Source organism: Harpegnathos saltator, unplaced genomic scaffold, assembly GCF_003227715.2.
Source record: "Harpegnathos saltator strain DR-91 unplaced genomic scaffold, Hsal_v8.6 scaffold846, whole genome shotgun sequence".
NCBI lineage: Eukaryota > Metazoa > Arthropoda > Insecta > Hymenoptera > Formicidae > Harpegnathos > Harpegnathos saltator.
Window position 1 is genome coordinate 696,764 of NW_020230700.1, and position 17,297 is coordinate 714,060.

The window sequence follows — 17,297 nt, forward strand, 5'->3', positions numbered from 1 at the left end:
ATAATGATGTCGCATATAGCAATAGTTACACTACAAGAAGAAATTATGCAAAATTTATGCAAAGGGACACTCTGGAACGTCCTTCACGAACGTTCTTCACGAACTGATTAGAATTCAATAGGCAAGCAAAATTTCATAATATACGCAGTAGAGAATAATGAATATGGGTGAATAAATCGATGACCAGTGATATAACATAATATTCACATAAATATTCACGATACTGGACGATGACCGTACAGAATTATCAGAGTGAATAATCGTTATTGTTCTCTTAAAAGAACGTTGCAGTTGCAAATCAGACTTAGCTGTTGTAACTCGTGTATCCACAACCTTCTCAACTCGTCTATTGATTATCATTTGATAAAATTTGTAAACTTTACCACATAAAACACCACATAAAAATTCCCTTACGCTTCAATTAGTAAGTTCTTTCTAGTGATTATTACATTTGGCATTTTAACCCTTAAAATCATAATGGATTCGCTGTGTTCGATACCGGCCTTCTATTCCGGAAAGAGCGTTTTCATTACTGGTGCTACGGGGTTTTTAGGAAAATCATTGATAGAAAAATTGTTGAGGTCGTGTCCTGATATAAAAGAGATATTTCTGTTAATGCGCCCGAAGAAAGACGTGAATATAGAAGAACGGCTCCGAAAGTTGCTGACCAACCCGGTAAATTCACTATTTATAATTGACAATCTCGCAAAGTATCATTTTCATCATGTGTTGTGTTGTATGCTTTAGTTGTTTCATACATTGCGGCGTGAGCAACCCCATTGTTTCGACAAATTGATTCCCGTAAAAGGTGACATTGCTATTGAGAATCTGGATTTGTCAGACACCGATAGAAACTTGCTAATCCAGAAGACGTCTGTAATATTCCATATAGCGGCGAACGTGAGATTCGATATTACTCTGAGAATGTCGGTGCTCCAGAACGTAAAAGCTACGAGAGATATATGTATTTTAGGTGAACATATGAAGAATCTAGTGGTAAGTAGATACTATATTAAATTTAAAGGCATGTACTTGCATACGAATGTGTGAAGGAAAGAGAAAATTGCGATGTAAATTTTTTCTTATATTGGAAATTCCGATATTTTTTTATAAAAATACCAATAAGATACTTAACTAGAAAATTATCAGACATTATTATGTGTATGTATGTATTTAACTATATTCCTTAAAGGCTCTCGTGTATGTCAGCACGGTATACTCACAACTCGACAAACACGTTATTGATGAAATCGTGTATCCAGCGGAAGTCGATTGGAAAAAAATGATTCAAGTCGTCGAGACTTTGGACGAACAACTATTGGAAGTGTTCAAGTCAAAGTAAGTATAGAATCCGGTATCTACGCTATATATATTAAGTGCTTCATCGAAGATATCACATACGTATGTCTGATAAATAAAAAATATATTAATAAAATGAGGTAATCTCTTCGTTCTCAAATCGTTGGCAAATTTAGTTGATTTCATCTAAAGTGATATGTTTCATCAAAACGATCGCTTATGATAGATTTAGAATATATTCTTGAAAACACTTGCAAATGGAATTATTGACAGGTACATGGGCTATCTGCCGAATAGCTACGTATTTTCCAAGAAACTCGCCGAGCAAGTGATAGTCGATTACTCTGAGTCGTTGCCGTGTGTAATTTTGAGGCCATCCATAGGTATGCTGTTATTAACAAATATACTGCTTATTATTCATATTGCTTGTTATACAAATTTTGCACGGAGAAAAATAATTTACATATGTTAACGATGCAATCAACAAAACAAAATTATTTTGCTTGAAGAATGTAGGATCTCTTGACTATCAAATTTGTTTCTAAGATTCAGAAATTATGGTTTTTCCGGTTTTGAAATACGTTTCAATTAGTCCTTTTCTACGTGTAGGCTATATGTTTTTATCATCGAGTTTAAATCCTGAACTGGACTCTCACGATACATAAATGACTTGTAGTTCTTCACAACAGTCGTTTTCCAATGAGGAGCATTCATAATATTGTTATGCACGTTATGCACCTACATGGTACACCAATACCATCGTTTTAGAAAAAGCATGAATTAGAAAACTGTCAGATTACTTAGGTACATAAACGTAAAGGGATGAGAATTTATTTTTAAACAACTTATTTTATAAATTAATGGAATTTTTGAATATCAGTCTGTTTATCTCAGATTTGCAGTTTATTAATTATTTGATACTATCAAACCTTTCTAAAAAAATTAATATTTTAACAGTTGCAGCAACGTTGAGCGAACCTGTAAAAGGATGGATGAGCAATTTTAACGGCCCGATAGCACTTAGCATCGGCGTTGGGAAAGGACTAGTAAGGTTAATATATGGAGATATAAACGTACACATTAACATCATACCGCTTGATACCTTCAGCAAATCTGCCATTGTTGCATCATGGAAATGTGGAGTGAGAAAGACGTAAGTTCCATTTTATTATATGATATTAAGCGAGGATCAGAAGAATCGTTAAAATTTTTGAAGGGAAAAGTAACGGAATATACAGGGTGTCCCATTTTAAATCCCCCAGGCAAATATCTTGAAAAAGATGGAAGATACGGAAAAATGTTTCAGACAAAAGTTGTATAGTTTCAAGGGGAACATACAACAACTATATCAATTTGTTCACAGATAGCGCCATTTTCGAGATATTTACTGATCATTACTTTTCTTAAATATAATAGAAACCCCAATTTCTTATTACACCATCTTTTCCTACCAATTAATTTGAATAATTTATTGTTACGCGCTGGGTGCTAATAAGCGCGTATCCAGGTTCGCGAAATGATTTAACACTTGACTAAGAAAGAATTCTACTTTAGTATCGTTATTTACAAGGATATTTACAAGATTCTTTCGTTCTAACCATATCTGAGAACAACGTTTTTCACACGTCAACTCGCGGCGACGGCTTGTGTGTCTCTCTGTCAGTTATTATTTGTCTCGTTGTCTAGGGAAATCGCTCTCCAATCTCATGGACCGGTATCGATTTTACGTAGCTCAGCTGATCAGATCATTCCAGATGTCGGGCAATTTAAAAACAGGCGATACCACATACCGTGGCATATAATATATGTATACACAGTGTGTCCTGTTTTAAATTCTCCAGGCAAATATCTCGAAAAATATGGAAGATACGGAAAAATATTTCAGACAAAAGTTATATGGTTTCAAGGGGTACATAAAACAATTATACTAGTTTGTTTACAATTTTTTATTATACCATCTTTTTCTACCAATTAATTTGAACAACTTTTGTCTGAAATATTTTTGTATTTACCTAATACTTTCTGAAATATTTAAGGAAAACGTGATAACTTTTCAATATTTAACTCACGATATCTCGCTAACTATTTGACGCTAACTATCGGAAGAAAAAGTAGTAGAACTAGACTTTTCTATTCTATTTAATATCAAGAATATATTGTTATAATAGCGCTCTGACTTTTGTTAACTTACTGACTATTGGAAATTTCAAAATCATCAGATTAACAAAAGTCAGGGCGCTATTGTAACAATATACATGTTACTGAGACCAAGTAGAGCAGAAAAGTCTAGTACTACTTTTCTTCCGACAAATGATTAGCGAGGTATCGTAAGATAAATATTGAAAAAGTTATCAAGTTTTCCTTAAATATTTAAAAAAATATTAGGCAAATAAAAAAATGTTTCAGACAAAAGTTGTTAAAATTAATTGGTAGACAAAGATGATGTAATAAAAAATGGATTTCCACTTAAGAAAGCTAATGATCAGTGAATATCTCGAAAGTGGTGCCATTTGCAAAAGGGTAAAATGGTAAAAAACTTTTTGGTTTAGAATGACTTAATTTACAATTATATGACAGTTATTGTAACGATAGGTTCCAGATTCAAGGTTCAAATTTCAATATACTCATATCTATCGCTAGACATAATAGTCGTCATATAATTGTAGATTAGGTCATTCTAAATCAAAAAGTCTTTTAACATTTTGCAGATAAGTGTCCAAATTTTCAAGTTATCAACACGTTAACCACATTTACACGTTAACAAACGTGTAAATGTGGTCATTTTCAATCATTAATAACTTAATACGTATTGCGAATTTTGCAAAATGCTACATAACTTTTTTTCTCAATTTGGTGTGATTAATTTTCACAATTTTTCATTTCCAAAAGATCTCAGACATTTTGTAGATATATTTGTGTGCTGGTTATTCTCATTCAATATACAAGGATATAACGAGTTGTTTCAAACTCTTTACAGAAACATGAGGATCGATCTTCCACTTGTATACAATTGCGCGATGTCTCATGATAGATGTCCGATAAATAAAGATTTAGTAAATTTCTCCAGGAATTATATACAAAAACTTCCTTTGGAAAATCTACTTTGGTATCCTCAAGTGTATTACATAAAGAACCTGTACTTCTACAACCTGTTGTTTATATTGTTCCAAATAATACCTTTCTGGTTCATCGATGAACTCCTACGATTATCAGGCAGACAACCGAGGTAAGATGTTAATTTTTCTCTCGATTAATCGATTGTGCAAACATATGTAATCATGTATTCACTATTGAAGCAAAAGGTAAAATCTTTTGAGACGATTTATACGAGATACATATGTATATAACATATGTATCCCACTGTAAACAGTCGGTCCGAATATCTCGAAAACTGAGCCTGATAGACAAAAATGTTTCAGACAAAAGTTGTATGTTAACCGATATAGTTGTTTAAAGGGAGGCATAAAATAACTATATCAGTTTGTTTACAGATGATGCCACTTTTAAGATGTTCATAGTCATTACTTTAAGATATTCATGATCATTACTTTTCTTAAACAGAAACCCCAATTTTTTATTATACCTTACTTTTTTATCAATTAATTTGAATAACTTCTGTCAAAAACATTTTTTTATTTGCCTAGTATTTTTTGAAATATTTAAGGAAAACTTAATAACTTTTTCAATATTTAACTTACAATATCTTGCTATTTGTCGGAAGAAAAAATAGTACTAGACATTTGTACTCTATTTGGTCTCAAGAATATATTGTTACAATGGTATCCTAAGTTTTGTCAATTTATCGATTTTTGGGAATTTCAAAATTATCAAATTAACAAAAGTCAAGATGCTATTGTATTAAGTTGGGAAGTAATTGCAGATTTCACTGATAGATGGCGTTAGTTGAATTTTTAGGTATATTTACGTATTCGAAATGTCAAACCTATATTGTTATTCGATAATTGGTACTTTAACTGGCATTCAGTAAAAAAATTGTATCGATCGGTTGTGTAATTTTTGTTTGGCGTCGATTGAAAAATGGAAAAGCAAAACGAGCATTTTTGTCATATTTTGCTTTTTTACTTCCGCAAAAGAAAAAACGCATCACAAGCCCACAAAAAGTTATGTGCCGTGTATGGTAACGAAGCCTTAAAAGAACGACAGTGTCAAAATTGGTTTGCTAAATTTTGTTCCGATGGTTTTTTACTCAAAGATGGACAACGCTCTAGTCGTCTAGGTGAAGTTGATGACAACCAATTCAAAGCAATAATCGATACAAATCGTTGTAGCATAACATGTGAGATCGCAGAGAAACTCAATGTATCACATGTATTGAAAAGCGTTTAAAGCAATTTGACTATGTAAAAAAACTCGATTTATGGGTTTCTCATAAACTTAAATAAATTCACTTATCACAATACATTGCCATCTGCTATTTGTTTATGAAACGTAACGAAAATGATCCATTTTTGAAATGATTGATAAGTGGCGATGAAAAATGGGTTGTTTACAACAATATCAATCTAAAAAAATCGTGGAACAAACAAAATGAACCAATGCAAGCCACATCCAAAGCTGATATTCATCAAAAGAAAGTTATGTCATCAGTTTGGTGGGATTGCAAAGGATGTCTACTTTGAAGTTTTACCACGCAACCAAACAATCAATTCAGATGTATACATTCAACAACTAACTAAACTGAATAATGCATTTCAAGAAAAGCAACCAGAATTAGCAAATCAAATATTGTGTTCCACCATGACAATGCAAGGCCATACACATCCTTAGTCAAAAATTATTGGAGATTGGTTGGGCTGCGTTGCCACATCCACTATATAGTTCCTTACATCATCAGATTATTATTTACCTCGTTATTTGCAAAACTTTTAGAATGGTAAAATTTTCAATAATGATAAAATCAAATCGCACTTGTTTTAGTTTTTTGCTGATAAAAACCAGAAGTTTTATAAACATGGAATTATGCTGAAATCATGCTGTCTGAAAGAGAGCAAAAAGTCATTGATAAAAATGAACAATACATTACTGCATAAAGTTATTTCGTTATATGAAAAAATTGTCTTTTATTTTCTTAAAAAATCCGCAATTATTTAGTTGCCAAACCAATAACAATGTATTCTTGAGATCATTTAGAGTAAAAAAATCTAATACCATTTCTTCTTCCAACAAACAGTTAGCGAGATATCGTAAGTTAAATATTAAAAATATTACGAAGTTTTTCTTAAATATCTTAAAGAATATTAGGCAAATAAAAAAATATTTCAAATAAAGTTGTTCAAATTAATTAGTAGAAAAAGAAAATATAATAAAAAATTGGGGTTTCTATTTAAGAAAAGTAATAATCAGTGAATATCTCGAAAGTGGCATCTTCTGTATATAAGCCGATATAATTGTTTTATGTTTCCCTTGAAACCATACAACTTTTGTTTGAAATATTTTTGTTGTCGGGCATAATTTTCGAGATATTCAGATCGACTGTTTACAATGGGACACCCTGTATACTATAGATGCTAAGATCAATTCTGAACAAGTATCGTGTTGCCCATTTGCAATTTGTTGATATATTTACAGATATATTAGGTGTACAACTTTGCTTCCGCTGTTTTTTTCCGAAATTCGAGGCTTTATTGTAAAAAACTGGTTATACATTTATGATTCAAAGTATTGTCCATCGCTGGCCACTACTTTCTCCCATCTATCGGGCAACGTACGAATCCCGCGTTGAAAAAACTGGTCATCTTTTGAAGCGATCCACGAATCGATTCAATTTCTTACTTCTTCATAAGACCGGAAGTGCTAGTCAACCAGGCCGTGTGCCATTGATCGAAACAAGTGATAGTCAGAGGGAGCAACGTCTGGAGAATATGGCGGGTGGGGTAGGACTTCCCATCTCAACGTTTCCAAGTATGTCTTAACTACTTTCGCAACATAGGGTCGAGCAATGTCATGCTGCAAAATCACTTTATTGTGTCTCTCGTTGTATTGCGGCCGTTTGTCTTTCAATGCTCGGCTCAAACGCATTAATTGCGTTCGATAACGATCGCCTGTGATTGTTTCAGTCGGTTTTAACAGCTCATAATACACTACGCCGAGCTGGTCCCACCAAATACAGAGCGTGACCTTGGAGCCGTGAATATTCGGTTTGGCCGTCGACGTGGAAGCATGGCCGGGGTATGCCCATGATTTTCTGCGCTTGGAGTTATCGTAATAAACCTATTTTCCGTCCCCAGTTACAATGTGATGCAGAAATCCCTTTCGTCTTTGCCTTTCAAGCAACTGTTGACAAGCAAAAAAACGCCGTTCAACATCTTTCGGTTTCAACTCGTACGGCATCCAATTTCCTTGATTCTGAATTATTCCCATATCTTTGTGGCGTTTTGAGATTGCTTGTTGAGTCACTCCCAATGATCGTGCCAATTTTTCTTGACTTTGACATGAGTCTTCATTAAGTAATGCCTCTAATTCTGCATCTTTGAAAACCTTCTTTCTTCCACCGCTATGCTGGTCTTCGACGTGAAAATCACCGTTTTTGAAACCACTCACGACACGTTCTTTCGCTAATAGCAGCCTCACCATAAGTATTTGAGAGCATTTGATGAGCCTCAGCAGCAAATTTCTTCATATTGAAGCAGAAAATTAAAACCTCCCGCAAATGACGAGAATTTGGCTCGTAAACTGACATTTTCAATCTAGAATAACTTTATGATGCAGACACAAATCGACTAATGTTTCTGTGGGGTTATGTTGACAGATACCCAAGTTTATTGCATGACGTCTATGATCTATTTATTTCGACCACTACTGACCGCTAAAGCCATCTATAGGAAAACGGCGGAAGCAAAGTTGTACACTTAATAAAACAGAGATAAGAAAATTGCAAATAATGTGTTTAAAATAACAAATATTATTTACATTTTAAGATAAAACTCAACAATTCTTTTCTCACTATTTCTTTTATAATAAACACGTATACTTACTGTGTAGATAACATGATTTTTTGACAAATTGATTCGACCTTTTTTAAATCACAGGTTGATGGCATTGCAGAGGAAAATTTTTATAAATAATTACATTTTGGCACATTTTACACTAAACAATTGGGACATACGAAATGAAAGGGCGATTAGCCTGTCTGATGAAATATCAAACGATCAACAAGAATTTGAATATGGAACAGTCCTCTCTAAGGGAATTAACATGATAACATATTTGGAGTAAGTGACAAACCTGCTTTATTTACTAATTATTATTACGTCCTACTTACGTCGTAACTTTAAACAACCTTTCTAATCTCAATCATAAAATTAATTCAACAATAACATTTAGACCGGATATTTTGGCTACTCGATCCTCAGTCTAGATGTAATAAATACGACACCGAATGCTTCTTCACCGGAGAAGACCTAAAGAACAATAGATAGATAATAAATACCATGACCACGATTATTGATTATTATTCTAATGTCGTGTGAAACACCTTACCCCTTCTTCTATTAAGGTGATAAGAACTCCCGTAGAAGTGTCTCACCACCATAAAAGGGCAACGCGGATGACAACCAGCGGCTTTAGCTCTTAGCTTTTAAATAGGACACACAATTCTTGCGCACTTGGGTGACACTTGGGAAATATTGGGTCTGGGAAGAAGTTCGTGGCGTTTTTTTAGTAAAATTCAACTGGTTTTCTTATAGTGTGAAAATGAATTTATTTAAACCAAATATGCTCCATTATTATCGACAATGTTTCGTCATTTTTCGGGTAGAGCCATGATGCCATCGGTGAAGAACTTCTGTAGTTTCTGGTTAAAAAACTGAATCAAGTGGTTTTCACAGGTTTCTTTTGAAACCAGCTTAATTCCATTGAGAAAGTTCTGCAGAGATCGGAACAAGTGATAGTCAGAGGGTGCTATGTCTGGATTATACGGTGGATGTATCAAAACTTCCCAACCAAGCTCTCGCAATTTTTGACGGGTCATCAAAGAAGTGTGTGGTCGGGCGTTGTCATGATGGAAGACAACACCTTTCCTATTATTCGATTCGAGCCGTTTTCTTTCAATTGCCTGGCGTAATCTCTCTAGTTGTCCACAGTAGAGTTGAGAATCAATCGTCTGACCAACTGGAAGTAGCTCATGGTGGACGATTCCCTTCCAGTCCCACTACATATACAGCATCACCTTTTTCGGCGTCAATCCTGGCTTCGCGAACGCTTGTGACGGCTCACCATCCCTTGATCTTTGACTCTTCCGATTGTTGTACGTGATCCATTTTTCATCACCGGTTATGACACGTTTCAGAAATGGCTCGATTTCATTACGTTTCAGCAGCACATCGCAGATGTTAATTCGGTCTATCATGTTTTTCGCGCTCAACTCATGAGGAACCCATACATCGAGCTTCTTTTTGTAGTCAGCTTTGTGTAAATGGTTCAAAACAGTTTTGTGGTCAATGCCTAGCTCCATACCAATATCGACACTGCTGATATGCTTATCTTGCTGGACTTTTTTAAGAATTCCATCAGCTTTTTCAGTGATTGGACGACTAGAGCACTCATCTTTCACATCAAAATTACCAGAACGAAAGCGAGCGAACCATTTCCGCGCAGCAGATTTTGATAAAGTACCTTCACTGTACACAGCACAAATTTTTTCATAAGCCTGCGCAGCGTTCTTCCTTTTATCGTAATAATATTGCAAAATATGGCGCAATTTTTCATTACTTTTCTCCATTTTCAAACGCAAACAACTTTCCAACCACTGCACCAATTTCGATGTTTATACACTCAAAGTAACGCTCGAAGTGTCACCTTTCCAACGAGCGTTTAATGTCGCTGCGATTGTGTTTCCTGAGTTATTTGCAATTGACGCCATCTATCGGGAAAAACGCCACGAACTTTCTCCCAGATCCAATATTTGGGCATTTTAAACTCTTATGCCTGACGAAATTCTTTTTAATTCTTTGCAATATTCAAATCTCAGTTTATAGTAACTTATCATTCATGCCCAAAATCATCTTTGATACTTTACATCAATTGTTCGTTGTAAATTTTAATTGCCATCTATATTTCGTTCTAATTTAATTGCCATTCACACTAGTTGCCATTGAATTCATATACAAGCTTTTCAGTTGTATTCAGCCGGTAAATAAAGGTTTGTTTTAAAATACAGTTTCACTCACAAGGGAACTGTCAGGGGTGTCCCTCACCGATTTGATTCCTTGAAATATATTATAAAACAAACAAATCAAAAAGATACGTATTTTTTTATATCGGTCCAATCTCATGTTTAAGGGATGAAACAACCCTTAAAAAAAACAGTCTTTTTCTTTGAGATCGAATATTGTCGAAACTATAAGACATACAAAAAAATTGTTTCAACAAAATTTTAATGGTTTGAAGAGTACTTTGAGGTTATGCAAAGAAAAAATTTTTTATTAAATATTTTTTTATTTAACCACCACCTCCACCTCTCCTTTTTGCAAAATTAAAAATTTTTGTTTACCAAAGTAAAGGTTATTTATTTCCAAATTCAACCATGCATAATAAAGTAACGTTACGAGAAATCATTTTCGAGAATTAATTGTTATCGCCTCCGTATATACGTTCATCTGTGCTATGTGCGCAGGTAATTATGGTTCAACCAGTAAAACATATAAAAAAATGCTTCAAATAAAATTTTTAAAGTTTTCTATATAACTTACAACTTTTCTTTCTTTCTTTCTTTCTTTCATTCTTTTCTTTTCATTTACGCACCCTCTCGTCCTAACGCGGTGGGGCTCCTGAACCTACTAATAAGATTCGAAAATATATAATGGCTTTTGGCGATTCCCTGGGAAAGACATTACATATTAAGCGCACGTAATATGAAGAAGACAACTTTAGAGTACTAGAGAAGAATTATTTGTTTTAGAAGAGCACATTAATGGCCAAATATATGTCCGAAACGTTTGTGAATTATAATAATAAAATATTTCTAAAAAATCACACGTACATTCAATGAAGAGTTTATGGCTTATAGGGATTAAGGACTGATGTTTTTGTATATATTTTCGAATATTTTCGTACATATTTTTACATATTTATGCTTTTATATTTTGTAGTTTACACAATAATTCATAAACGTACTTAATAATTAAAAGAACATAATAAATTTATATTTAGAGTTATTCGCTCTCATTATACTCATTACAATAATGATATTCGTGGAAAAAGTGTTTCAAACATAATGACTTTTTATATCACGAACATCTTATTACCGCTATATTGTTACAACCTTCGATATCACATGTAGTTGAAGTTTCGTCAAAACTAAACTGTACAGGGTTTTTAAACTCTTCTGGTTTCTCGTCTGTATAACCGCTTTTAAACCACGAATATTTAAACAAGTTGTGATATCGTGGGGATGACAACTGATTATGTATCAGTGATTGCAACTTTATTATATTATTTCGTTCATGCAAATTTATATCGCTTTCCAATAGTAAAACAATATCTGAAAATCTTTTAGCAAAATTTTTCCAAATTCTAAATCCATACACATCTAATGGTTGTATTTTTCCTGTAGTGCCTTTTGGTATTATCATAGTAGTAATACGTTTTCCCGAAGGTGTTAAATCCGAAATGATATTAGGGCAATGTCCAGTCCATGAATCGATAAGAAGAACGCTATTAGAACCAATGTTTGGAAAATAAGCTTCTTCTAACCACATTTTAAAATGATCTGTAAGAAACGTAAATGTTAATTTAATAGCTTTTTCATGACGCCTTTTAGATTGTTAAATAAAATATGAAATAGTTATAAAAGGATATCTATACCTGATGTCATTTTGCCAGATTTCGATGCTTTTACAATAACATTTATTGGTTTAAACAAGTTTTCTTCTACTCTTGGTCCAAATCTACCATGAACTTCTTTTAACACAATAAATAAAGGTGACAGCAATTTGCCATCACACGATATTATTGATTGTATCGTGTATGACTGTGTCGTTGATGATATAGACTGCACGACACGTTCTGTTTTCTTTTCTCCTTCGTTAGACAATGATCTTCCAGAATGAATTTCCAATTGGAAACCACTTTGATCTGAATTATAAATATTTTTAGATCCAAACTGTTCAATAAGAGGCTTTACTGCTTTCAAAAAATCATCAGTTGTTTTTTGCAAATCAACAGAATCTTCCAATGATCTTCTAGTGACAAACTTCGTAACTTTTCTTGAAACAATTCGGTGGGACTCTTTGAATCTTGCTACCCAACTGGGAGATGCTTTAAATATAGGATGTAAATTTCCTATTTCTTCCTGAGCTTGCAAAGCCCATCTTTTTATATCAATATCATGAACCATGAATCCTGATTCAACAGCAGCAGTAAATTTACCATGTGTAAATTTGGAGATGTAAGATAATTTTTCTACACGATTTCCACCTGATTGCAATTGTTCTTCCCACCGTCTTAACTGACGTAGAGATGAAACTCTTTTTTAAATGTATGTTGCACTGATTTTAGAGAACGACTCCTTGTTCTATCGTTATTATTTTCTTCATTATCTCTATTCCGCCAATACTCAACAGCCCGTCTTTTATAAGAATTGTCAAAATCTTCGTCAACATTTGAACATTGAGGTTGAGAATTCAAATTATCTTCACCCCATGCTTCTTCGTTATCTTCAATTATTTCCAGACTGTGTAATTTATAAGGTTCTTCATAATCGAGATATATTTCTTCCGTTACTTCCAACCCATTATAATGAAAAATGCTATCCAGTAATATTTTTTGTATGTTTTTTTTTTAATTCTATTTCTGCTTCAGTTACTGGCGTTTCTATTAGATACATTGAATTTATTGACATCAATAAAAGTCTAACAACGTTACGCGGATTAATAATCATTTCCAAGGATGTTAAACTTTGCTGTCTGTTGTAATAAAAACTATTTACTCCTAACTTCAACCATTTCAAAATTTTTACATGCTTCCGATAATTGGGTAAAAGCTATTTTATATTCAACATTTACCTAAAACAATACAAAATATTAACCGATTTTAATTCTTCTTTTTTTCATCGATATACCAGACATTATATAGATCAGACGATAACAATTAATTCTCGAAAATGATTTCTCGTAACGTTACTTTATTATACATGGTTGAGTTTGGAAAAAAATAACCTTTACTTTGGTAAAAAAAATTTTTAATTTTGCAAAAAGGGGGGGTGGAGGTGGTGGTTAAATAAAAAAATATTTAATAAAAAAAATTTTTCTTTGCATAACCTCAAAGTACTCTTCAAACCATTAAAATTTTGTTAAAACAATTTTTTTGTATGTCTTATAGTTTCGATAATATTCGATCTCAAAGAAAAAGACCGTTTTTTTTTCAAAGGATTGTTTCATCCCTTAAACATGAGATTGGGCCGATATAAAAAAAATACGTGTCTCTTTGATTTGGTTGTTTTATAACATATTTCAAGGAGAATCAAATCGGTGAGGGACACCCCTGATAGTTCCCTTGTCAGTGTCACATAACCGAATCTCTCCACTCTGACTCCTATCTCCTTTTTATTCGTTTGTCAATCATCGTCCAGTACGTAACGCTCCTAAAGTCCACTAACCAAAAAGCCTAAACGTAAGTAAATCAGTTGGTTAAATTGACTCTTTTCTCTCTTATTTCTCTTTCATATTCATACATCACACACACAGAAGTTTGTCGATCCCAGGGTAAATTGGTTTAATCCATTGACCCAAAAACGACAACTCATAAACATTCACGATCAAGACATGACATTATAAAATGTCACACACAGGTATTTACTAGCAGATAAATGAAACTATTTATTTTTATCATATCTTTCATAGAAACTGCATAATTGGAGCTAAAACATATCTTCTGAATGAACGTATGGATCACTTGGGCACAGCAAAATCGCAGTTAAATAGGTAAAAACCCAAATTTTGTTCCTTTTTCTTTTTTATTGCAAAGTGATCTAAAATTTTCATTATTCTGACTATCGATCGAATATTTTTCACGATCTCATTTTTATAAAAGATTAACGGCTTGTTAACATATACATTTTAAAACAGAATAGCTAGTAGGTACATTTTTTTTAATTTCTCGATAGCATATGGCAACTTTTAAATAAAAAATTGTGTGTCACTTCATCGAGTTGTTAATACTAGGCTAATTAATAGACAAGTTTTTCGACAAATAAAGTTATTCGCTTCGACTTAAATCGCAAATTTCGATTATATGGTCGTTAAATATATAATAATGAACATATTTATTTGTTTCCGGTATCATCAGAATGTACTGGATCGACATAATTGCGAAAGCCTCGTTTGTTATTTTCTTCATATGGATCATTTACAAAAACATTGTGTAACAAGGTAAATTGATTTTCATCAAAGTATACAATTTTTATGTACGACATTTAGCATCGAAGACTAATGTCCAAATGTCGAAATCAATTAATTATTATAAAATAATAATTTTTATTAGCGATTACTTATATAGAATGTCAAAGTTGACATTTGAAAAACGTTATTTCTTGAGTCTTGTAGGATGTTGTATTGTATTACTTTATAATTAAATTGTAATGGGTTGAATGTTATGGGTTGAATAAAGCAAAAAATTGTGAACATCGTCCCTCTTTTTTTATGCAAAGTCATGCCATTGTACGAACGCCAATCATACATTATGTATAATAAGCTTACATTTTGCATGACAGAAATGACAATAATATTTTATATGAATAAAATTCTTTCGAAGTTATGCGAACGTAGTGGAGATGTTATATATAATTTATATAATGTTATATTAATTTGTGTAATGTTATATTAATGGTATTTTTAGAAATTTCAAATTCAAATTATTTCTTTTTAAAGATATATATTGTATGTAACATAAGTTTTTACAAGTAAAACTTACCTAACTGCAAAAACGAAAAGATATCAAAAATATAATACTTACCTTTTTAAACAAAAAGGTAAAAAAAGGCGCCAACTATACGCGCAACACGTATTGTTATTTTTAGAAATCTCAAATTCAACTTATTATTTTTTTTCAAGATATACGAGGGCGGTCCGATAAGTACTTAGCCTCACCACCCGATGGCGCCACTATCGCAAGAGAAATTTACTATCGTGTAGTACATTCTCGTAGACGGCTACTGTCGAAATTTCAGCCGAATCGGACTCGTAGTTTTGTTTCGACCGCGTGTGGAAGCGGACGTGTCCGCGGATTTTAGAAAAATGGAAAAAGAGCAATATCGGTCGGTGATTCGATTCTTGTTTTTGGAAGGGAAATCGCGCAGCGAAATCAAAGAGCGCTTGGATGCTGTATACGGTGACTCTTCTCCTTCGATGGCGACCGTCAAAAATTAGTTTAACGAGCTTCAACGTGGTCGCACGTCGGTTTTTGATGAGCCACGCCCAGGTGCCCCGAAAACGGCTACCATGGAGGATAACATGACAAAAATCCACGATCTCGTATTGGCAGACCGCCGATTGAAGGTGCGCGAGATAGCTGAGACAGTAGGCATCTCAAAAGACCGCGTGGGTCATATTCTGCATGAAATTTTGGGCATGAGAAAGCTGTCGGCGCGATGGGTGCCGCGTTTGCTCACTCCGGACAACAAGCGCAACCGTGAGACCACTTCAGAGCAGTGTTTGACGCTGTTTAAGCGCAATCCGAAGGAGTTTCTGTGTCGTTTCGTGACCGTCGACGAAACGTGGATCCACTGGTACACACCAGAGACCAAGGAACAGTCGAAACAGTGGACTTCACCCGGCGAACGTGCTCCGAAGAAGGCGAAGACTGTCCTATCGGCCGGAAAGGTGATGGCCACCGTTTTCTGGGATTCACAAGGTGTGATCCACATCGACTACCTGGAGAAGGGCAAAACGGTCACAGGGCTGTACTATGCCGAATTATTGGGCCGATTCGACGCCGAATTGCAGAAAAAACGGCCCCATTTGGCGAAGAAAAAAGTGCTCTTCCACCATGACAACGCACCGGCTCACACCTCCGCCCTCGCCACGGTCAAATTGATCGAATTGGGCTACGAACTGCTGCCCCATCCATCGTATTCTCCAGATTTGGCCCCGTGCGACTTCTTTTTGTTTCCAAACTTGAAAAAGTCACTCGCCGGGCAGAAATTTGAGTCGAATGAGGAGGTCATCGCCGCCACGGAGGCCTACTTTGCAGACCTCGAGAAAACGTATTTTTCAGACGGGTTAAAGAAGTTGGAGCATCGCTGGGTCAAGTGTATCGAGCTAAAAGGACACTATGTTGAGAAATAAATCGCCACTTTTCCAAAATTTTCGTTTTTCTTTTGTAGGCTAAGTACTTATCGGACCACCCTCGTATATGTACATAAATTTTTACAAGTGAAACTGTAAGAGATATATAGTGACAAATCGATCTACGGACATAGTTATATTTAGTTGGTTACTGTCCGCGTTAAGTTCTTTTTTTTTCTTTAGTTGACAGGCGTGCTTGATGGACGTATGGTTTCAAGACGTCAAGCGAAAAAGACTGTTGTCAAGTCTGTCTCTCATTGTACGGTGATCGAGTAAGACGAGCGTGCGTGCATCATATACTGTAGCATAGTTCATTGTTTGTTTTCCTTTTCGTCATTAAAGCTAATATGACATAATCAGGGAAGAGTTAATCATTCATCCCCAACAATTGGTAGCAGAGGTTGGTTCGGTTCTAAAAGGGAACCCTGAGTAAAAAGTTCTGGTTAAGGAAAGAGAAACATGTCGGACAACGTTCGAGGTATGACGATAGCGAAACAAACATGGCGGAAAAATCATCATTACTGACTATCCTATTGCTGAGGGGAGATAACTAAGTAGATAGAATAGGGGGATTCTAACTCAAATTGCTAATTAATTATGCAAAAGATATTATTTTTTAATTAATACCTGCCCTTAATTGATATCCCCTCTTAATTGATTCCACCTCTTAATCGATCCCCCCTCTTAATTGATACC

General features: G+C 34.2%; 2 protein-coding genes across 4 annotated transcripts; one reads left to right on the top strand and one right to left on the bottom strand.

Moving 5' to 3' along the window:
* The first annotated feature begins 303 nt into the window (after positions 1 to 303).
* On the top strand, positions 304 to 15,387 carry LOC112590521 (putative fatty acyl-CoA reductase CG5065). Of its 3 annotated transcripts, none has more exons than XM_025307367.1 (10): positions 304 to 675; positions 748 to 996; positions 1,193 to 1,338; positions 1,573 to 1,682; positions 2,257 to 2,452; positions 4,277 to 4,525; positions 8,349 to 8,531; positions 14,160 to 14,240; positions 14,605 to 14,687; positions 15,369 to 15,387. In XM_025307367.1, exons 1-9 carry the CDS (start codon positions 478 to 480, stop codon positions 14,681 to 14,683), a joined length of 1,491 nt encoding a protein of 496 aa, XP_025163152.1. In that variant the 5' UTR covers positions 304 to 477; the 3' UTR covers positions 14,684 to 14,687; positions 15,369 to 15,387. The 3 variants fall into 3 exon arrangements, with proteins under 3 accessions (XP_025163152.1, XP_025163153.1, XP_025163151.1); XM_025307368.1 differs by lacking the exon at positions 15,369 to 15,387 and having other exon boundaries at positions 304 to 424; positions 554 to 675; positions 14,605 to 14,757; XM_025307366.1 differs by lacking the exon at positions 15,369 to 15,387 and having other exon boundaries at positions 14,605 to 14,757.
* Positions 11,382 to 13,068, bottom strand: LOC112590522 (uncharacterized). Its single transcript, XM_025307370.1, has 2 exons — positions 12,124 to 13,068; positions 11,382 to 12,028 (listed from the first exon to the last, which is right to left on the bottom strand). The coding sequence occupies exons 1-2, from the start codon at positions 12,653 to 12,655 to the stop codon at positions 11,547 to 11,549; spliced, it is 1,014 nt and encodes a 337-aa protein (XP_025163155.1). The 5' UTR covers positions 12,656 to 13,068; the 3' UTR covers positions 11,382 to 11,546.
* Positions 15,388 to 17,297: the final 1,910 nt, after the last annotated feature.

Bases quoted from the DNA above. Each gene is read 5' to 3' on its own strand.
- LOC112590521 (XM_025307367.1), top strand. From the start codon at position 478: ATGGATTCGCTGTGTTCGATACCGGCCTTCTATTCCGGAAAGAGCGTT. The intron at 676-747 runs GTAAATTCACTA...TGTATGCTTTAG, and splicing joins GAAAGTTGCTGACCAACCCG to TTGTTTCATACATTGCGGCG. The intron at 2,453-4,276 runs GTAAGTTCCATT...AACTCTTTACAG, and splicing joins AAATGTGGAGTGAGAAAGAC to AAACATGAGGATCGATCTTC.
- LOC112590522 (XM_025307370.1), bottom strand. From the start codon at position 12,655: ATGGTTCATGATATTGATATAAAAAGATGGGCTTTGCAAGCTCAGGAA. The intron at 12,029-12,123 runs GTATAGATATCC...CGTTTCTTACAG, and splicing joins ATCTGGCAAAATGACATCAG to ATCATTTTAAAATGTGGTTA.